We start from the raw sequence: 16585 nt of genomic DNA, 5'->3' as shown, positions 1-16585 counted from the left end.
GTGTGCCAGTGACCCCTTTACCTTCAGCAGCTTATTGATGGCTAGAAAATCTGCTGACTGCTTCAGCACTGTGGCCATTGTGGTGGCCAGGATTCTGTGAGTGGTCTTCGCCTGCGGGGTGCTGGGTTTCTCTGTTCGGAAGACGTACTACAAAGGAACAGGGATATCATCAGGCCAGTGAGGCTCCTGCTCACAGCGAGGAACGTACCAGACCAGAGCGTCCTCCGTCTGATCACTGTCTCTGGGGCACCAGGAGGCTGGGCTACTGGGACCTTTGGTCTGACCCAGTCTGGCCATTCTTAGGCTCGGACTGACCTTTATGAAGGATCGTAAGTAATGATCTAGTCCTTCTTCATGGCACTTGGACACAATATGGAGAAGAATCCTACAAAACAAACCGAACACAAACTCACACAGAGCACCTCAGGGATACACCAGGGTTAGCTCATCCAGTGTGTGAGCCAAGAACACCTGGGCTCTGGCTCAAAGGCAACAGCAGCCCAATAGCCCGTCACTGCCAGGTGGGATCAGCCAGGTTTCCTGGCTGTGGAAGAGGCTCACCCCAAAGGCATTCTAGCCCGACCGAGTCCCCTCAAACACCAGTGCGTGCATGAGATGGGGTAGAGCAGGAAGCAGCCACCCTGCCCTCTCCCCACAAGGGGTGCAAGCCTGCAGGTCTGGTTAAAATCCACGGGCCTGATTTGCCTGGTGTAAGGCCTGAGCCTCTGACACGGTGCTGCACCAGCGTGTAACAGTGTGAGAAGCCAACCAGCCCCAGGAGGGGTTTAACACACCACTTTATTTACCTACTTTCACCAGTCATTTAAATTACCAGGTGCAAAATGTGTTTTAAAAAGTAACTTCACTAGCTGCTGCGAGGCCTGGGGTTTCCTCTCAGGTGGGGCAAGGGAGCTCGGCAGCCTAACCAGCAGCCCTGTGGCTCTCACCTGCTTGCCGAGAGCTGCAATGTTGGGCTCATGAGCACTGCAGAGGAGTTTGCGAACTCCATGAAAAGCCAGTTACACAGGAGAGCTGGGAGCATGCAGGAACCACGCCGTCGGGGCTGGGGTTTCTCAAAATCCAGATCAACCCAGCAGAGTCATTAGCAGGTGCCAGCCAGCCAGCACCTACCCTCTCACATCCGGATGCTGCATCTTCTCCTCCAAACCCTTCCGCCAGGAACCCTTTCCCATCACCTCCGGAGCCTTTCCTCCTGAACTACTCTTGGCCCTGCTGATGGTACGCGCTGCGCTGAGGGGAGCAAGATGTCCTGTGCGGCTGCGCAGCACCAGGCGTGTTCAGCATGAGGCTCCTTGGGTCTTGAACTTGGGTCCCCCAGAGCCCTAGGCCACCCTTGTTTCCCAGCAACCATCCAGGAATTTACTAGCAGCCACTGGAACCCTAGTCCCACCACCAAAGGCACCACCCACAGGAGTCCTGACCGACGTAGCCAAGTGGCCCAGCTGCGCTACTCAAGCCAGAAAGAGAGCCAGGCAATTGGCTACACAATCAGCAGGCTCCTGGCTGGCTGCAGCATTGGACCCGATGTCCAGCCTTGCCTGACTCTTGTACCCTGCATCCCTGCCTTGCTCCTTCTGCCCGGAGCAGCCCCTACACCTCCCCTCTTCTTCCAACTCCAGCTCCAGCCCCCAAACTAGACTCTGGGCTTTGGCCATCAGCCTTGGACTCTGGCTCTCGCGCTCGGCTCTGTTTTCCCAGCTCCTGACCCCTCCTTGGATCGCAAGCCTTGACCACCTATGTCCCAGCTGGTGCTACATGCACCATTTTTAACAATACTTGATGATGCTCAGTTTCTAATCCAAGCTCCAGGATCTGGTGGGAAGGGAGAGCTCAGAGTAGATGAGCAACTCCAGCCTCACTCAGACAATGTCAAGGTCCCCAAGAAAATTAGCATCAATGTCTGCAACCTTTACTCACGTGGAGTAGCATCTTCTCCTGTTCCCAACAGGACCATTTACTAAGCAAACCCAACCCAGTTTAGCCCAGCAACCACCTGGCTGCCCACAAACAGGGTTTTGAAGCCAAGAAGTAAAATAACGGAAGAGGGAAAAATTCCCCAGATTTCCAATTTTATTTCCAAACACCTTCTAACAAAGGCAAGATGACCCTGACGCTGTTTGTGGAGATCTGTAATGCCTTGAACAGATCTGTTGGTTGGAGGTGGGGAGGGTGCCAAGTTTTGGGTTTTTTTTGGTGATGGAATATGAGGACTCCTTTGGAAAAAAGCTGAATTACAGCTTCATATTTATAACAGAAGCAAGCAGCATTGGTTAGCAGAGGCTTACATGGTGCAGTTGACAGCTACTTCATCCTCTTGGGTTACAGTTGTGAGGACTCTGAACAGCTGCGTAAGAATCACTGGTAGAAACTGTATCATCACTTGAATCTCCATGGCGTGCAAACACTAGAACAAACATACAGAACACACAGATTTTAGCCTTGCATGGGGCAGATGTTGCCAAGTGTTTACGCTTTGCACAGAAATTTTTGCACTAGTTCAGGCATGGGCTTCCCAGTTTGCAAACAAGAAGGCGTGTTTAGAATTACTCAGCCAGCTCTTTACCCTGGGGCGCCTAAATTACTACCAGGGCTCCTGCATATTGCTCTGACAGCCAGCGAGCGTTATCTTGAAACAATTCAGTTGCCTTTACAAGAAGTCACATGCTTGCTCCACAAGGCCCAACCCATCCCCAAGGTTACAGCTGAAGTTTTGATCCCAACTTTCTTTTTGCAAACAGGGGAAAACTTTCAGAAGCGGCTCTGGAACTTCACTGATTAACTTCCAATGATGTGCATTGATCTCAGCCTCCCCCTTGCCCAGGTGTACATTTGAACATGGGACTTTGGAGCTTTGGGAAGTTTAACCCTGTGAGTTTAAATATTAACTGATCTCACTCAACCATTCTCCAGGCTTAAGACCTCATTTACGCAACTAAGTAAAGGTGGCCTCATTTTCAGAGGCATTAAGCCCTGAATCTGACACTGAGCACTGACTCCCTCTATGACCTTGGCAACAGGACATCTATGTCTCAGTTCCCCCATCTGTGAAACAGGCCGAACAACTGCTACTTGCCTATCTCAGGGGGCTGAGGCTTCATTAGATTACATTTGTAAAGTGTTTTGAATATCAAAACTACTATTTAAGTGTTCACCATTATTATTAAAGATGTGATTATTTTTTATTTCTTAAAATAATTCTCAGATCCATGGGACAGACTGGCTAAGCAGTACAGGGGAAAGGGACCTAGGGTTTATTAGTGATGAAAGGATGGATATGAGTAAACAGTATGCCCTTGCAGCCAAGAGAGCTAATAGCATACCAGGGTGCATTAGGAGGAGCATTTTGAGCAGATCTAGAGAGGTTGTTGTTCCCCTCTCTTCGGCACTGGTGAGGCCGCATCTGGAATATTGTGTCCAGTATGAGGCCTCCCAGTATAAAAAGGATGTGGATGTGCTGGAGCAGATTCAGCAGAGGGCAACAAAAATGATTAAGGGGCTGGAGCACATGACTTACGAGGAGAAGTTGAAGGATTTGGGCTTATTTAGTTTACAGAAGAGAAGACTGAGGGGTGATTTAATAGCAGCCTTCAACTTTCTGAAGGGGAGCGCTAAAGAGGATGGTGAGAAACTGTTCTCAGTGGTGTCAGATAGCAGAACAAGGAGCAATGGTACGAAGTTACAGAAGAAGAGGAGTAGGTTGGATATTAGGAAAGTCTACTTCACCAGGAGGGTAGTGAAGCACTGGAATGCGTTGTCTACAGAGGTGGTGGATTCTCCATCCCTGGAGGTTTTTAAGTCCCGGCTTGACAAGGTCCTGGCTGGGATGATTTAGGGGGGTTGATCCTGCTTGAAGCAGGAGGCTGGACTAGATGACCTCCTGAGGTTCCTTCCAGCCCTATGATTCTATGAAATATACCCAATGATTTTGAATGCTGAAATATCTGCCCCTTTGCTACAGAATCACACTTGAATACAACTTGCAATCAAAGCTATCAGACAGAGGCTACGTCTACACGTGCCCCAAACTTCGAAATGGCCATGCAAATGGCCATTTCGAAGTTTACTAATAAAGCGCTGACATGCATATTCAGCGCTTCATTAGCATGCGGGCGGCAGCGGCGCTTCGAAATTGACGAGCCTTGCCGCCGTGCGGCGCGTCCAGACGGGGCTCCTTTTCGAAAGGACGCCACCTTCTTCGAAGTCCCGTTATTCCCGTGAGCTCATGGGAATAAGGGGACTTCGAAGAAGGTGGCGTCCTTTCGAAAAGGAGCCCCGTCTGGACGCGCCGCGCGGCGGCAAGGCTCGTCAATTTCGAAGCGCCGCTGCCGCCCGCATGCTAATGAAGCGCTGAATATGCATGTCAGCGCTTCATTAGTAAACTTCGAAATGGCCATTTCCATGGCCATTTCGAAGTTTGGGGCACGTGTAGACACAGCCAGAGTGAACAGAAAGTTTTCCTCATATTCAGAAGTTACCATTTATAAAAATGTGGGCCTGATCCTACATCCAGCCTTCAGATTTCAGTGTGACAACTCTCCCCCATGAGGACTGGGGCGCTCCTTTAAAACTGAAATTCAGTTCTGAGCCATTGGCCTCAGGGACCAAATTTTAGGTTGGGGGCGGGGGGGGCGGGGGAGGAAATTGCTGCACTCAAATTATAAATCCTTGAAAATAAGAGATTATGCTAATCCAAGAGCAACACCAGTATCTTCCGCAGCACAGAACACAGGCGTGATGGAAACCACCACCACAAGTGGGGAAATCATTGGTGCCAGCTAGGTTCAAAGGAGCAAACCCACCTGGGAGATCAGGGAACGTTCTCTGACTTACGAGCCTGTGACACCTGCCAGTCAAAAGCATTATAGAAACTGCTGGGGAACATTCTCATCCGAAGGGGCCTTTGGGGCCTTTACCACTAGAGGGTACTCAGAAGCTGCACAAACACCACTGCATTCACACCCTCGTACAAATCCAAACCAAAGGGAAAACAGGGAGGAGAATTTCTGAGCAAATCCGCTCACAAGAGAGGAGAGAACACTTGGGAGAGTGCAGACACTGGACCATTCGCTCGGGGGAAGCAGGGCCTTCTATTTTAACACACATGGTTCAGAATCTCAAGGATGGATGACCCACTACTCATTCTTCCCATTGTAGCCAAGAGCAGACTCTTGCCAACACCCCCAGGGGCAGGGGCAGACTGTAAGGGGTGTAGAGAGGAGGGCCTTTCTTGCACGGGACTAAGGACAGACCCTGCTGTTGCAGCGTGCGCCAGAGAACTGAGCAAAACCAATGATCAGTCCTGCACCATGGGACACCCGCCACTTTACAGCTCGCAGGTCCCTGCCCCTAGGCGTGTGCAGTCTGGAGACAGGGCAGAGTGGGAGCGGGAGCGGAAGCGGAAGCCGGAAAAGGGGAGGTACTGCCAGGAAACCTGGGAACGACAGGCGTGACTCCAAACCAGCAGCCCCTTGCTTTTGGCGAATGTTCTCTCTCCAGCATCTTGCTATTTCATTTAAATACAGCCAGCAGGTGCACATCCGCGCTGGCACGACAACGAGCTTGCAGTGCCTGCCATGCACACTGCGACCAAAACCACACGCGCGTCCTTCACAGCACCAGTGCATCATTGTTATAGTAACTGGGGACAAGCTTTGGGTGAAATGCCAGTGACCAGCTGTTTACTCCCTTGGCTCTGGCGCTGTGACTCTGTGGTACTGGTGCGCACACCACAAAGCCTTACTAAGATCAATACCTTGACTGCCGTCCCACCTGAGCACTTAAAGCCCTGTCTCCACGGTCCACAGGGAATACTTAGTTGAAACTGAGTGGGTGGAAAAGCCGCTGACGGGCCGTAAAAAGGGCCAGGGAAAGACACTGCTCACCTTTAGATATTTAACAAGCTCGCAGGGCACCTCTTTAGCTCCCGCCTGAACCAGCTGGCAGTACTGGAAGAAATTGTGCAGGTGCAAATCCTAACAAGAGAGTTGAAACCAAACAACATTCAGTGAATCACCCTCGGCGTTGGTCAGGCCTTCCTATGCACATTTCCCATTGCAGCAAAGCCACCTCTCTCCCCATATAGCAATGCCTCGTGTGTGGAGAACCCCGATCTCAGCCCCGGCAGGAGTGGCTCAGGGCACAACAAGGGCCTCTCTAACTCCCAGTTCCTTTGGCCACAGCCTGGCCGGAGCACTGCTCCCTGCCTTTTCGTGTGACCCCAGAAACGTGACCACATAACCATCCTCTTCAAGCGAGTCCTCTGGCACGCTGTTCATTTCAGCATCCAGCACAGAACAGCTGCCTCGGTGGGGCTGAACCAACTGTGGCGTGAGTCTCTTTCTGGCCAGCTCCAGCCTCCTCCTGCCCCTTCTTCCAGTTCCCATCACTGAGGGTGGGGTAGACATTTTCTCCTCCTAGCTCCAGATATTTGAAAAAGCCTTGCTGTGCCCCTCTGAAGCTGGTGTGAAGGATACAGCATAGCTGGGCCTGCATTGTTGCTACCAACACTACCACACAATTACGAGCAGACTGCTTAAGCATCACTGAAGGCATGAAAAGCACATGTTAAAATGATTTCCAAGACCAGCATCTGATGAAGTGAGTCTGGGCTCACGAAAGCTCATGCTCAAAACTTTTCTGTTAGTCTATAAGCTGCCACAGGACCCTTCGCTGCTGTTACAGATCCAGACTAAGACGGCTGCCCCTCCGATGTTAAAATGACGCAGCCGCATGCTCAGGCTCAACGGACCCTTAGAAATCTTAGCCTGGCAGAGCTGCAGCACCCAGAGTTATGCAAAAATCCCCACCCCAGGCCACAGCTCTGCTCCTTAACTACCGGTGTGGACATAGCTCAGTCAATGGGAGAACACTGCCCTCACATGGGGAGGTGGAGTTCTGGACCGACAGAAAACCCCTTCTAAGACTGAAGTCGACATCTATGCTACAGCCCACCCCGTACAGGTACAGTGCACGATGACTCAGTCACACAGCCGGGCTCCCAGAACAGTCCACCAGCCAGAGCCAGGGTCTCAGGTCATGCCCCAGGGTTGCAAAACAGATCATCGTGAGTCTGACCTACTCAGCAGGTTGGGGAAAATTTTCCCTCTAAACTGCATTTATAAGAAAGACGGGGCTCGCGACTCAATGGGGGAAGCACAGTCTGGGGAGAAGCTTGGCTCTCTCAAAACCCGAAAAGCTTTCTTCTTGGGATGAGAACTCCAATGTGTCTGCAGGAAAGGCCCCTTTTCCCACCTGCTGAACGACTCAGGAGGCTCCACAGCTCCCTCAGCCGTGGCAAAGCCAGCTCCAACCTGAAGGCCCAATCTTATTACCCAGCCTCTCTCGGCTTCATTCTGCAGAGCACTAATCCCTTTCCCAGCACACCAAACCCAGTAGGCAACACCGAGCAGTTCCAATCGCCTGAGTGCACACCCTCCACACCGCTTGCTGCAAGTGTTTGCTCCCACTACGCTGCTGGTGAGGAACGAGTGTTGGTTTACCTGGGTGTAAATGGTGGACTCCAAGTGGATTTTGATCTTAAACAGCAGCTTTGCTCCATCGACCCATTTAACATCAACGCCAGGCTGCTGCGAACAGAGAACATTCGGCTACTTGGCTGCTGTCATTGGTGGATGAGAACGAGGCTTTGTGCAGCTGGACCTGTCTCCAGCCCTGCAACGAAATGCTCGATGCCTGCACCAAGCCTGATGATAAGGGTTTTGCGTGGAGCACAGCACCTGCCTCCAACCCAGAGGGCACTGGTCTGTTCCCAGCCTGTTGCACCGGACCCACGTAACACCACACCCGCTGGCTGCGCGCCACACACAACTGCCCTCTCCACACTGCGCTGGGGAGTCACCTCCCAGGAGCATGAAGTGAAGGCCCAGCCCGAGAAACGGATGTAGCACATGACACCTCCTGACCCACCCACGCCCCCCACACCCACAAAGCCTGCTTTGTCTAGCGCCCCAGCAGTAAAGCGCCAGCGCACTAGGGGCCTTTGACCACTGCACTGGGGTGCTGATGGTGCAAACTGGACAGTCTGGGTGGACAGGTGCGGACAGGAAGGTCTGTGGTGCCAAGGCAAACCCAAGGCCTGACTTGGTAACCGCTGCCGCTTTCTCCTCCTCGCTCTGAGGCGAAATGCATTTCAGAGGCTCTTCCTACCCTGCGTGACTCCGTGTCTCCAGGGCTCAGGTAGCCGGGCGGAAGACTGGCCGAAACAGATAAATGCTGCTCAAAGGTGATAATTCGACCATCCTTCAGCAAAGGGAGCCAGGCAAATCCCACTGGGGAAAGAGCCAATAAGCAGAGGTTAATGCACTTGCAGCGGTGTGTGTTCAGCACAGTTTCGCATGAGACTCGGAGCTGTGGCCACAGCTCACCCCCAGGGACATCAACCCAGAGAGCAGGAACTGGCCTCCGCCTGCCTGGCTCCCCTAAAAGCCCCACTGCAGAGTCAAGGGCTGAAATTCAGCCATGAGGACACAGCACTGAGTCCATCAGCGGGGCCACAAGGCAAACAGCCTTTGTGCTGGCTTAACTTCCCCCTTGGGGCTTTGCTCGAAGGAGGACTGTCAACCTTGGTGCCCCCTTCCATCAGGTTTCAATGAGACAAGTTATGCATATGCCCTGATCCTGCACCAACCGACCGCTTTACTCCCATGGACCGTCCCACTGATGTCAGTGGGAGTTCTAACACGAGTAAAGGTGAGACTATGCAGAAGAATTTGCAGGAGACAGACAGTCATTTGTATTCTAGTAGGCGCTAACCCCTCGTGTTGCCTCCCGTAGGAGGGGATGCGTGCATGATTTGTTCATAAGGAGATGAAAACAGCCTAGCACCTCAAATCACAGCGTTTTCTCATTGTTCCGGCTGCCAAGTCTTACCTTTTAATGGCTGCAATTCAAGCCACAGACATACCTGGTGTTTCAATGGAGTCCTGTTTTTTCATTGACGCCTTGGTGTTAATTTCACAGCTGACATGATAGAAGGTGAAAAGCAAATGGTGCTTTTGGTGGAGGTGAATTGGAAGCTCAATTTTAATCTAAAATGATACCACGACAGATGAGACTGGATTAATTGTCAGCTTACGTTGTGAGTGCTGAAGTTTTACTGTCATTTTCAGAGTCTTGCATGACACTGCAGATATTTCTACACATCTTAGAACTGCACCGAGTAACAGTTTCATCCCACTGGTGTTTTATTTATATATTGCGACCGTGACCTCCAGTGTACCAGGAAAGCAAGAGACCAGAAAACAACCCGATATTAAAATTGAAAATCACTGAGTGATTTGGCCAGTCATTATTTTCCCCATACTTCCACATCCAGCCCTCCAGAGAGGGGCGCTAAACCTCTCAATGGCTTGGTAAGCCCATGAAAGGCTTCCTGCCGCTGTTCGTGACGCAAGTTTTTACCTCATCGTAGAATTCTGGACTTTGGTGATGATGCAGCACAATAGCATAAGCAGCTGTTGTCAAGATGGGTCCTCCAGGTTTGCCATAGATACACTGGAACAAAGGCAAATAATGCATTGAATCAAATGCAGCTGTTACCCATAAAGGTCAAGCACATGATGGAATACATTGGAAGTGGGACAAAAAGGACATTTTTCTGGATTCTCTTCTTCAGCTTGGAGAGACCATTTGAGAATAAGTCCATCCGTGACTACTAGCCATGATGGGCAGGGATGGTGTCTCTACTCTCTGTTTGCCAGACACTGGGAACGGGTGACAGGGGATGGATCACTTGACAATTCCCTGTTCTGCTCATTCCCTCTGGGGCAGCTGGCAGTGCCACTGTCGGCAAACAGGATACTGGGCCAGACGGACCTTTGGTCTGACCCAGCATGGCCACTCTTATGGAGACAGTGCTACGCCATATTGACCTAATGAAGTGCCCAATTCTATACACATATTAACTGTTTCAAAAATGGATTTTAAGCCAACCTTCAAAGCTTGGGCATCAGCTTCATCCGAGTCCTTGAACTGCACGCAGATCGCAATATTCCTTGCCTGGAATTAGGAAGAATGGGGCAGTAAGAAGCAAGCTGCGGATTGTCAGAGCAGCCTGCATTCCCTGTGACTCACCTTTGCAAATGTTTTCTGGCTGTCGTATTTCAAATGCAAGGGGTACACATAGAGATGATTTTTGTAAACAGTGAAAGGGTAACAGTATTTCGCCACTTCCGGGACAAACTCTTCCACCTCCAGGGTGATGTTCTTGTGGTCCTTTTCAAAAGGCTTTATAGGTATGTAAGAGGCAGTGACACAGTCTGAAAAGGGAGGATACACTGAGATAAGCAGGTGTCTGACAAACATGGGAAAGATGGTAAATGCAACATGCCACTTCCCACTTGAAATTCCACCTTTGCCATCACGTACGGGGTTCACATGGTAGTCAGAGACCTATGTGCGTGTGCCCTAGAGCAGAATGTGGCTCTTCTCTGTTTCATGATACTGGGCCAACTTCTCTGGTCGGTGACATGACAACAGCCTCTTCGATGGATTTACACCTGGGTGAGTGGTGAGAATTTGGCCCATTACTAAGGCAGCATTTTAAGAATTCAGTTCTGGCTTTCACCAAACCACCTCACTCCTGACAGGTGGAAAGGTTGTTGTTTGTTTTGTTTTTTACACTTACAACCAGCCTCACTACTACTTCTGTTACATGCCTTCATGTACGAGAATTCTGAATATGTATTTAGGGGAAGGATTTGTCTCCAATTATCTTTATCTTAATGTGACTGAGGTGGTTTTTAAACACAAAGACAAAAAAAAAAAAAAAAAAACACCACAGAGGCAGCTTGGCAAGTGGTTAGAACATCAGGCTGAGACTCAGAAAACCTAGATCTGCGTATTCCTCGAATGGCTACTGTCCAGCTGGATGACCCTGGGCAAATCACTTCACTCCCTGTGATTCATCTGTGTTTCCTTTTCTGTGAAGGGAGCACAATGATATTAACCTCAGGAGAAGTGCTATGCAAGAGTTAAGCTGTTTCATCACCCTTAGAGCAAAGCAGCTAGAGCTGCAGGTTTCCTAAAACTTGAAAACAAAAGTGCACAGGTATGTTCCTCAAGAGAAGCCCTTTACATTTCTCTACCATAGCCATCAAAAAAGAATTTCAGTTGTAAGTTTCATAACATTAATTGCTCATTATTTAACAGTAAATTCCAGATACTCCTCACCCACAGCACAGAAAAACATGTACTAAAATGTTAGCAGGATAGTTAGCACAGTTAATATTTACTTTTGGATGTGCGTTTCTTACTTGAGAATTCCAGAGGGATGCACTCGACGGTAATATTTAAGTGGCCTGGGATAACCTGGAGTTTTGTTTTCTCTGGCCTGCATTAGAAAGCAAGAACTTAGAAATCTTGATAATTCAAGCACCAAACAAATGAGCCCCAAATATCTGATCTTCTCTGGGTGGTTTAGAAACAGTCTTGCATCCACACATTCTAGTTTAAAGACTATTCACATGCCCGAGAGCTGCTACACCGCTTCTGTACACTCACTTCTTGTACTCTGCTAGCAGCTTCAGAAGGTCCTCGCTAGAGAGTTTGCTGCTCTCTTGTTTATAGAGTGGAGAGAATTTCCCATCGAGATCCAGCGTGCCCTGAGAGTCTTTGAAAACTGGCCTGCAAAAAGCAAAAGCGATCCTGTTTCCCAGGGATGACAGCCAGGGAGCAGAATGGCTACCCACACCAGTCTGTGACTTGCTCTGCCCTGCTATCAACAAGCACATGGAGAAGGGAGAGACCCAACGCCCACCTGAATCTTTTCACTGATGTCAGTGGGCTTGGACCAGTTCACAGGGTAGGAGTCGCTCCTGTGCAAACCACACATGCCAGGTCTACACGACAAACACACACAACCCAGCACACAGCTGGTGCCTGGGATTTGGGCAGGCTCTCTGCTCAACAGCCTCCAGCCAGTCTGGAAGCTCTTCAGCATGACCCTGCGCTACCAAATCACTGCGCAGGAACCTCCGTGGATGTACCAAGCCACCGGCCAAGCTGACATGTAACAGTCATGGCCATCTTGGTTTAGGACAAAAATGGGGAACCCCCGGCAACTGGATCTGGACCCTGAGGCCTGGGGCTCCCTTCCATAGGATGCAGCCCGCAGTGGGATGGAGGGTTTGGAGCCCCGAGCCTGGCAGGCCAGACCAGGCAAGCCACGGGCCAGGGCTGGGGGCAGGAGACAGCTCCAGTGTCTGCTGCCGGTCGCTGCTGTTCTCCCAGCTGGGATTGGAATCAGCCAGCGCAGCAGAGCGTGGTGCCTGGGAGTGGGGCACGGGAGGGCAGGGAGAGGGCATAGAGCTGTGCGTGTCCAGGTGTGCTGCAAATGTAAGTGTACCCTCGTCACCCAGCTCCCTCCCACCCTCTCCCCACCCACACCCTGCTCCTGCCCCCACCCTTCCAGACACCTGACTCCAAACTTTACACACCCCTCCTACCTGGACCCCACCCTGCTCCTGCTCCTGCCCCTGCCCCTTCTTCTCACCTAGAGCTACACCCAACTCTTCTCTTATACCCTCTCCTGCCCCCTGTCTCCCAAGCCTCCTGCAGCCCTGGTCACCTGTGCAGTCCCACCGAAGCTGCAAGAACTGCTCATGCACACCAGGCGCAGGACTAGGACCTTCAGCCCTCCCTCCAAGAGCAGAACCGTTCCATTTTATTTTAAAAAGCACGAGAGCAGACAGGGTGTAGCCATGCTGGAAACTTTTTCTTTTCCTGATCCAAGCGTCTTCCATGTGTAACAATGAACTGTCGGAAGCTACTACTACAATCAAGTTATGCCAAAATGCAAAACAAATAAAAAACTGGAAAAAAGATCAAAATGGAATTCCAGAATCCCAAAACGAAAGTGTTCCAAAACAGAACTTGGACAGGAATTCTCTCTTCCGGGAAATTTCTATTATTTTTGTTCTGATATGGGACAAAAAACAAATTTCAAAAAGGTGCCATTTCCCACCACACCGCAAGTTCCACAGTTCTACCAGCTCCATCTACATCCTTCCCCAGAACACTGCTTTATTTTAGAATCTCTCCTGTTCTGACTCTGGCTCGGCAAAACAATTTGCAGCACAAATTCCACCCTCCATTGCAGTCATGCAGCCTCTGAGACACATGGCCCAATTTACCAACAGCACAGGCAACAACAGCCTCAGCGGGACGTGAGGATTTCAAGCCAACCCACCTGGCAGCCCAAGCGAAGGGCATTCTGTACCGCCCTAGCCGGCTACACACCTGTTTAGCCAACTTGTGGACCTTCTGGGCAGTCTGCAAACAAACGAGAGAGAGAACCAACAAGGTGACAACGGGGTCACGCTTCATAGGACAGGAAGTGCAACGTGACCATTCGAGGGAAAGAAAGAGCTCAAACTTGCAGCAACGCACAGCCAGGTAACAAGTCAGAGCTGAGACCAAGGATGACTTCACATCACTTCTATTGCACTGCTGCATGAGACTGGCAAGCCTGCTAGGGTGCAACTGTGCTTCCAGTTATCAGTTTCCAATTCGACTCCAGCAACCCTGCACCCTTCTATGTGGTATGCAGGGGGAGCACAGAGATACCCACTTCCCACAACCTCTGAAGTCAGCAAGACTCTTCGCACTAAATTCAGTTGTGTATCCAGCTGGAATACACACAACTCACAGCAGCTACCACTAGAGGGCCCCCAAATCCTGCTGCCTTTTGGCTAGCGAAACATTCCCTGTGCACCCCTATCAGAAGACCAGGAGGTGGAGCTGTGTTCAGAGAAGGCGTGGCGCTCAGGTAGGTCATGTTCTGCATAGTTCTGAGCCCCACACACTGCAGTGCAGGAACCATCTGCATTAAAAAATAGCTGCAGGAGCAAACCCAGGGGCAACCAGAGGCAGCGGGTTGTGCACAGAGCTGAATCTCTCTTGGACAGAACAGCTCCACACCCAGTTTAGACTGATGCAGCATCAGGTCCCACATGGTTCTACGTTGCTGGGCAAATAATTATGTAATCTGAAAAATCTGTTCTGAGAGCAGAGCAGACATCAGCCCTGCAGCTGGGCCAGAAACACCAAGGGCAGGAAAAGCCCAAGGTTTGCCAAAATGGACGAGAAATAACACTACTTCTGTCTTTTCTTGTTTTTAAGACCATCCCAAGCCATTAGCCAGGTCCAGGTTATCAGAGGAGCACCCTGCAGCACCCTTTAGGAGATCTTTCCATGCATAAAGTTATCTAGTACCTTCCCCGGGTCAGAGTTCTTGATGTACGGATCAGCACAGTGCGTAATGCTGCCCTGTAACACCTTCTCCAGACGGGCAACAAGAAAGATCTCCACATGGGGGTTTGCCACGGAGAAAACTCCCTGAAAGGAAATGAACAGCACAGTCAGAGGCCATTACTGCTCCCACGGCGACGCTCTCCTCCAGCTCCAATCAGAACAGAGCCTGGTAGCTTCACTGCCTGGGCTTGCAGCACAGGTCTGTTACAGATGTGGCTCTAGGGCCACGTGCCAGGTTCCAGTAGGTTTTGAAGGTCTGAGCAAGGCCAAACCTGGGAGAGGCAACTGGGAAGCACAGGCACTCAGTACTTTTCAGGGGTAGGGGCTAGCGGAGGGATGTGGAGGGTTAAACGACTCATTGGCTCTTTCTGTGAGCCCAAAACATTTGGGTTCCCAGCAGAATGCTGAGCTGGGTGGAAGGGATTTGGTAATAAAACCTGCCTCCTACTCAAAGAAAAGGTACAGCCTATGGGCTAAATTAATTGGCTGGGAGCGTCAAATGCACCTCCGGAAGGAGATGTCTTGGCTCCCAGTGATCTTTCAGGTGCCAGAGGCCACAGGTGAGGACTGGGATAGTGCTCTTGGGAGCACGGGCCAGCTTTTCAGGCACTGTCTGTCTGTCAGCACATAGCACAGAGGAACATGACTAAGTGAGCATGGAGTCTGGAACACGACTAAGGCCCCTCGACGTTACAGCTCTCCACTTCATCACTCCCACGCTGCAAATTTTCCGAAGCGCTGCAACAACACACAGCTTTTTCCTGACATGGACAACAAGGAACGAAAGCAGCAAGCCAGTTCCTCACCTGCTTTATGTAGCGCAGCTGAGATTCAGCAATTCCATGAATGAGGTGCTCACTGGCCAAAGCCCCGTTGGTGTGACCGTCCCCTGCTGCTTGGCTGGGGCTATCCAGCAGCATTTCACGTACTGAGGGAGGATTCAAGTCCACGTGGAAGTCGGCTGAAATCTTGCAATTGTTTTTTACATCAAATAATGCCAGGCTGATGAAAAAAGGCTCCACCTGGGAATTGGAATGAATGTTCTCGTCAAAAAAGCATGGAGCCAGTGCTGACATCCAGCTGCACTTGAAATCCATTGCCACATACACAAGTGTGACATCTGCTGCTTTGAGTGGCACTTCAACCCTTATGATGAAATTCACCCTTTCACAAGACTGCCCCACTCACAATCTGCGAAGGCCGTCAACGCAGGGTGAATCTCACTGTGAAAAATTGTCAGTGTAAAGCCAACAGACCCAGGTCATCGGCAGGTGGAACTGAACCTGGGAGACAAACCCATGAGCCTCTCCTGCATGAGCTAAAAGCCAACTGTAGAGAAGCCTTCACTCTCCTTTTCCCTGTGGTCTCAGGGCCTTTGGGTTACATAAGCAGTAGCTTATTTGCCCCTAGCAACCCATAAAGGACCACTTGCCTAGCTCGCATTGTGTTTTTATCTAGTAAAGGTGAACAGTGCCACTTAAAAAAAATCACTGATGTAAATCTACAGAAAGAAGAGCAAGGGTGGAACACGACTGTCGGGAGGAGATGAAGGTGCTGATTGGTCAGGAAGAGCCTTTCGTACCTTAGGGTGAGAACAGATGCAAGTGCAGCGTCAGGCTGAGTTTACACTAGCATTTTTGTCGGTAAAAGCTTTTGCTGGTCAGGAGCGTGCAAAGTTTCACCAACAGAAGCGCTGGTGTGTGCAGCGCTATCCTGGCAGCAGAGCAGTTACCACCACTTACGGGCATAGGTTTCATTAGGCCAGCAAGGAGCTCCCTCCACTGGGCACCGGGCAGATCTGAGAGTGGCACAGCTCACGGCTGTGAGATCTGCACTGCGCACAGAGCCCAAGGACGTGGCTGTTCTGCGTGTTACTTCACATCTCACAAAGTTCAAAGGACTCGGTCCCAAGCTGCCTGACTTTACTAGTGTTCTAGCAAGACACTCTCCATGGTTCTTGGTCACACCAGGCGGGGCCATGCAGAGAAATCTTCCAGCATAAACTAACGGCTGTTCAGCAGCCCTTCTCTCTGTCACGTGCCCTGCACGAAGCGAGTACCACAGCGAGGTGACTACCTCGGACCTCAGCCTGGGCTTTGCAGCTCCATGCCTTGACAAGCAGCACCAATAGCCCATTGTTTTGGGTCAGAAAGATTGCAGAAGACAAAGCCGGCATGTGAAGGTCAGACTGCAGCCTGCAAACCGGCACTGAATGGACCAGTGAGAGAGACATCTGCCCTCTCCAGGCCTGATTCTGCAGTCTAAAACCTACAGTTCCCACTGGCCCAAGGTT

General features: G+C 50.7%; 1 protein-coding gene across 4 annotated transcripts in view; it reads right to left on the bottom strand.

Moving 5' to 3' along the window:
• DOCK11 (dedicator of cytokinesis 11) overlaps positions 1–16585 on the bottom strand; it is a 136004-nt gene that overhangs the window by 72412 nt on the left and 47007 nt on the right. For 3 of the 4 annotated variants that reach the window (XR_012647363.1, XM_075008070.1, XM_075008072.1), the window contains exons 12-26: positions 15099–15314; positions 14254–14376; positions 13229–13311; positions 11542–11664; positions 11295–11371; positions 10114–10298; positions 9973–10038; positions 9442–9534; positions 8945–9068; positions 8188–8309; positions 7521–7607; positions 5904–5993; positions 2307–2425; positions 316–385; positions 22–147 (exon numbers count right to left, since the gene is read on the bottom strand). Coding sequence is in view for 3 of the 4 variants with exons in the window: in XM_075008070.1 (XP_074864171.1) it covers positions 22–147; positions 316–385; positions 2307–2425; positions 5904–5993; positions 7521–7607; positions 8188–8309; positions 8945–9068; positions 9442–9534; positions 9973–10038; positions 10114–10298; positions 11295–11371; positions 11542–11664; positions 13229–13311; positions 14254–14376; positions 15099–15314 (1704 nt within the window). In the remaining variant the exon portion in view is untranslated. The remainder of the gene's footprint in view (positions 1–21; positions 148–315; positions 386–2306; positions 2426–5903; positions 5994–7520; positions 7608–8187; positions 8310–8944; positions 9069–9441; positions 9535–9972; positions 10039–10113; positions 10299–11294; positions 11372–11541; positions 11665–13228; positions 13312–14253; positions 14377–15098; positions 15315–16585) is intronic. The other variant, XM_075008071.1, reaches the window with a different exon arrangement.

This window comes from Carettochelys insculpta, chromosome 13 (genome assembly GCF_033958435.1).
Source record: "Carettochelys insculpta isolate YL-2023 chromosome 13, ASM3395843v1, whole genome shotgun sequence".
In the NCBI taxonomy this organism is placed as follows: Eukaryota; Metazoa; Chordata; order Testudines; family Carettochelyidae; genus Carettochelys; species Carettochelys insculpta.
Note: the sequence above shows the minus strand (reverse complement) of the source record. Positions and strands in the feature narration are given on the sequence as shown.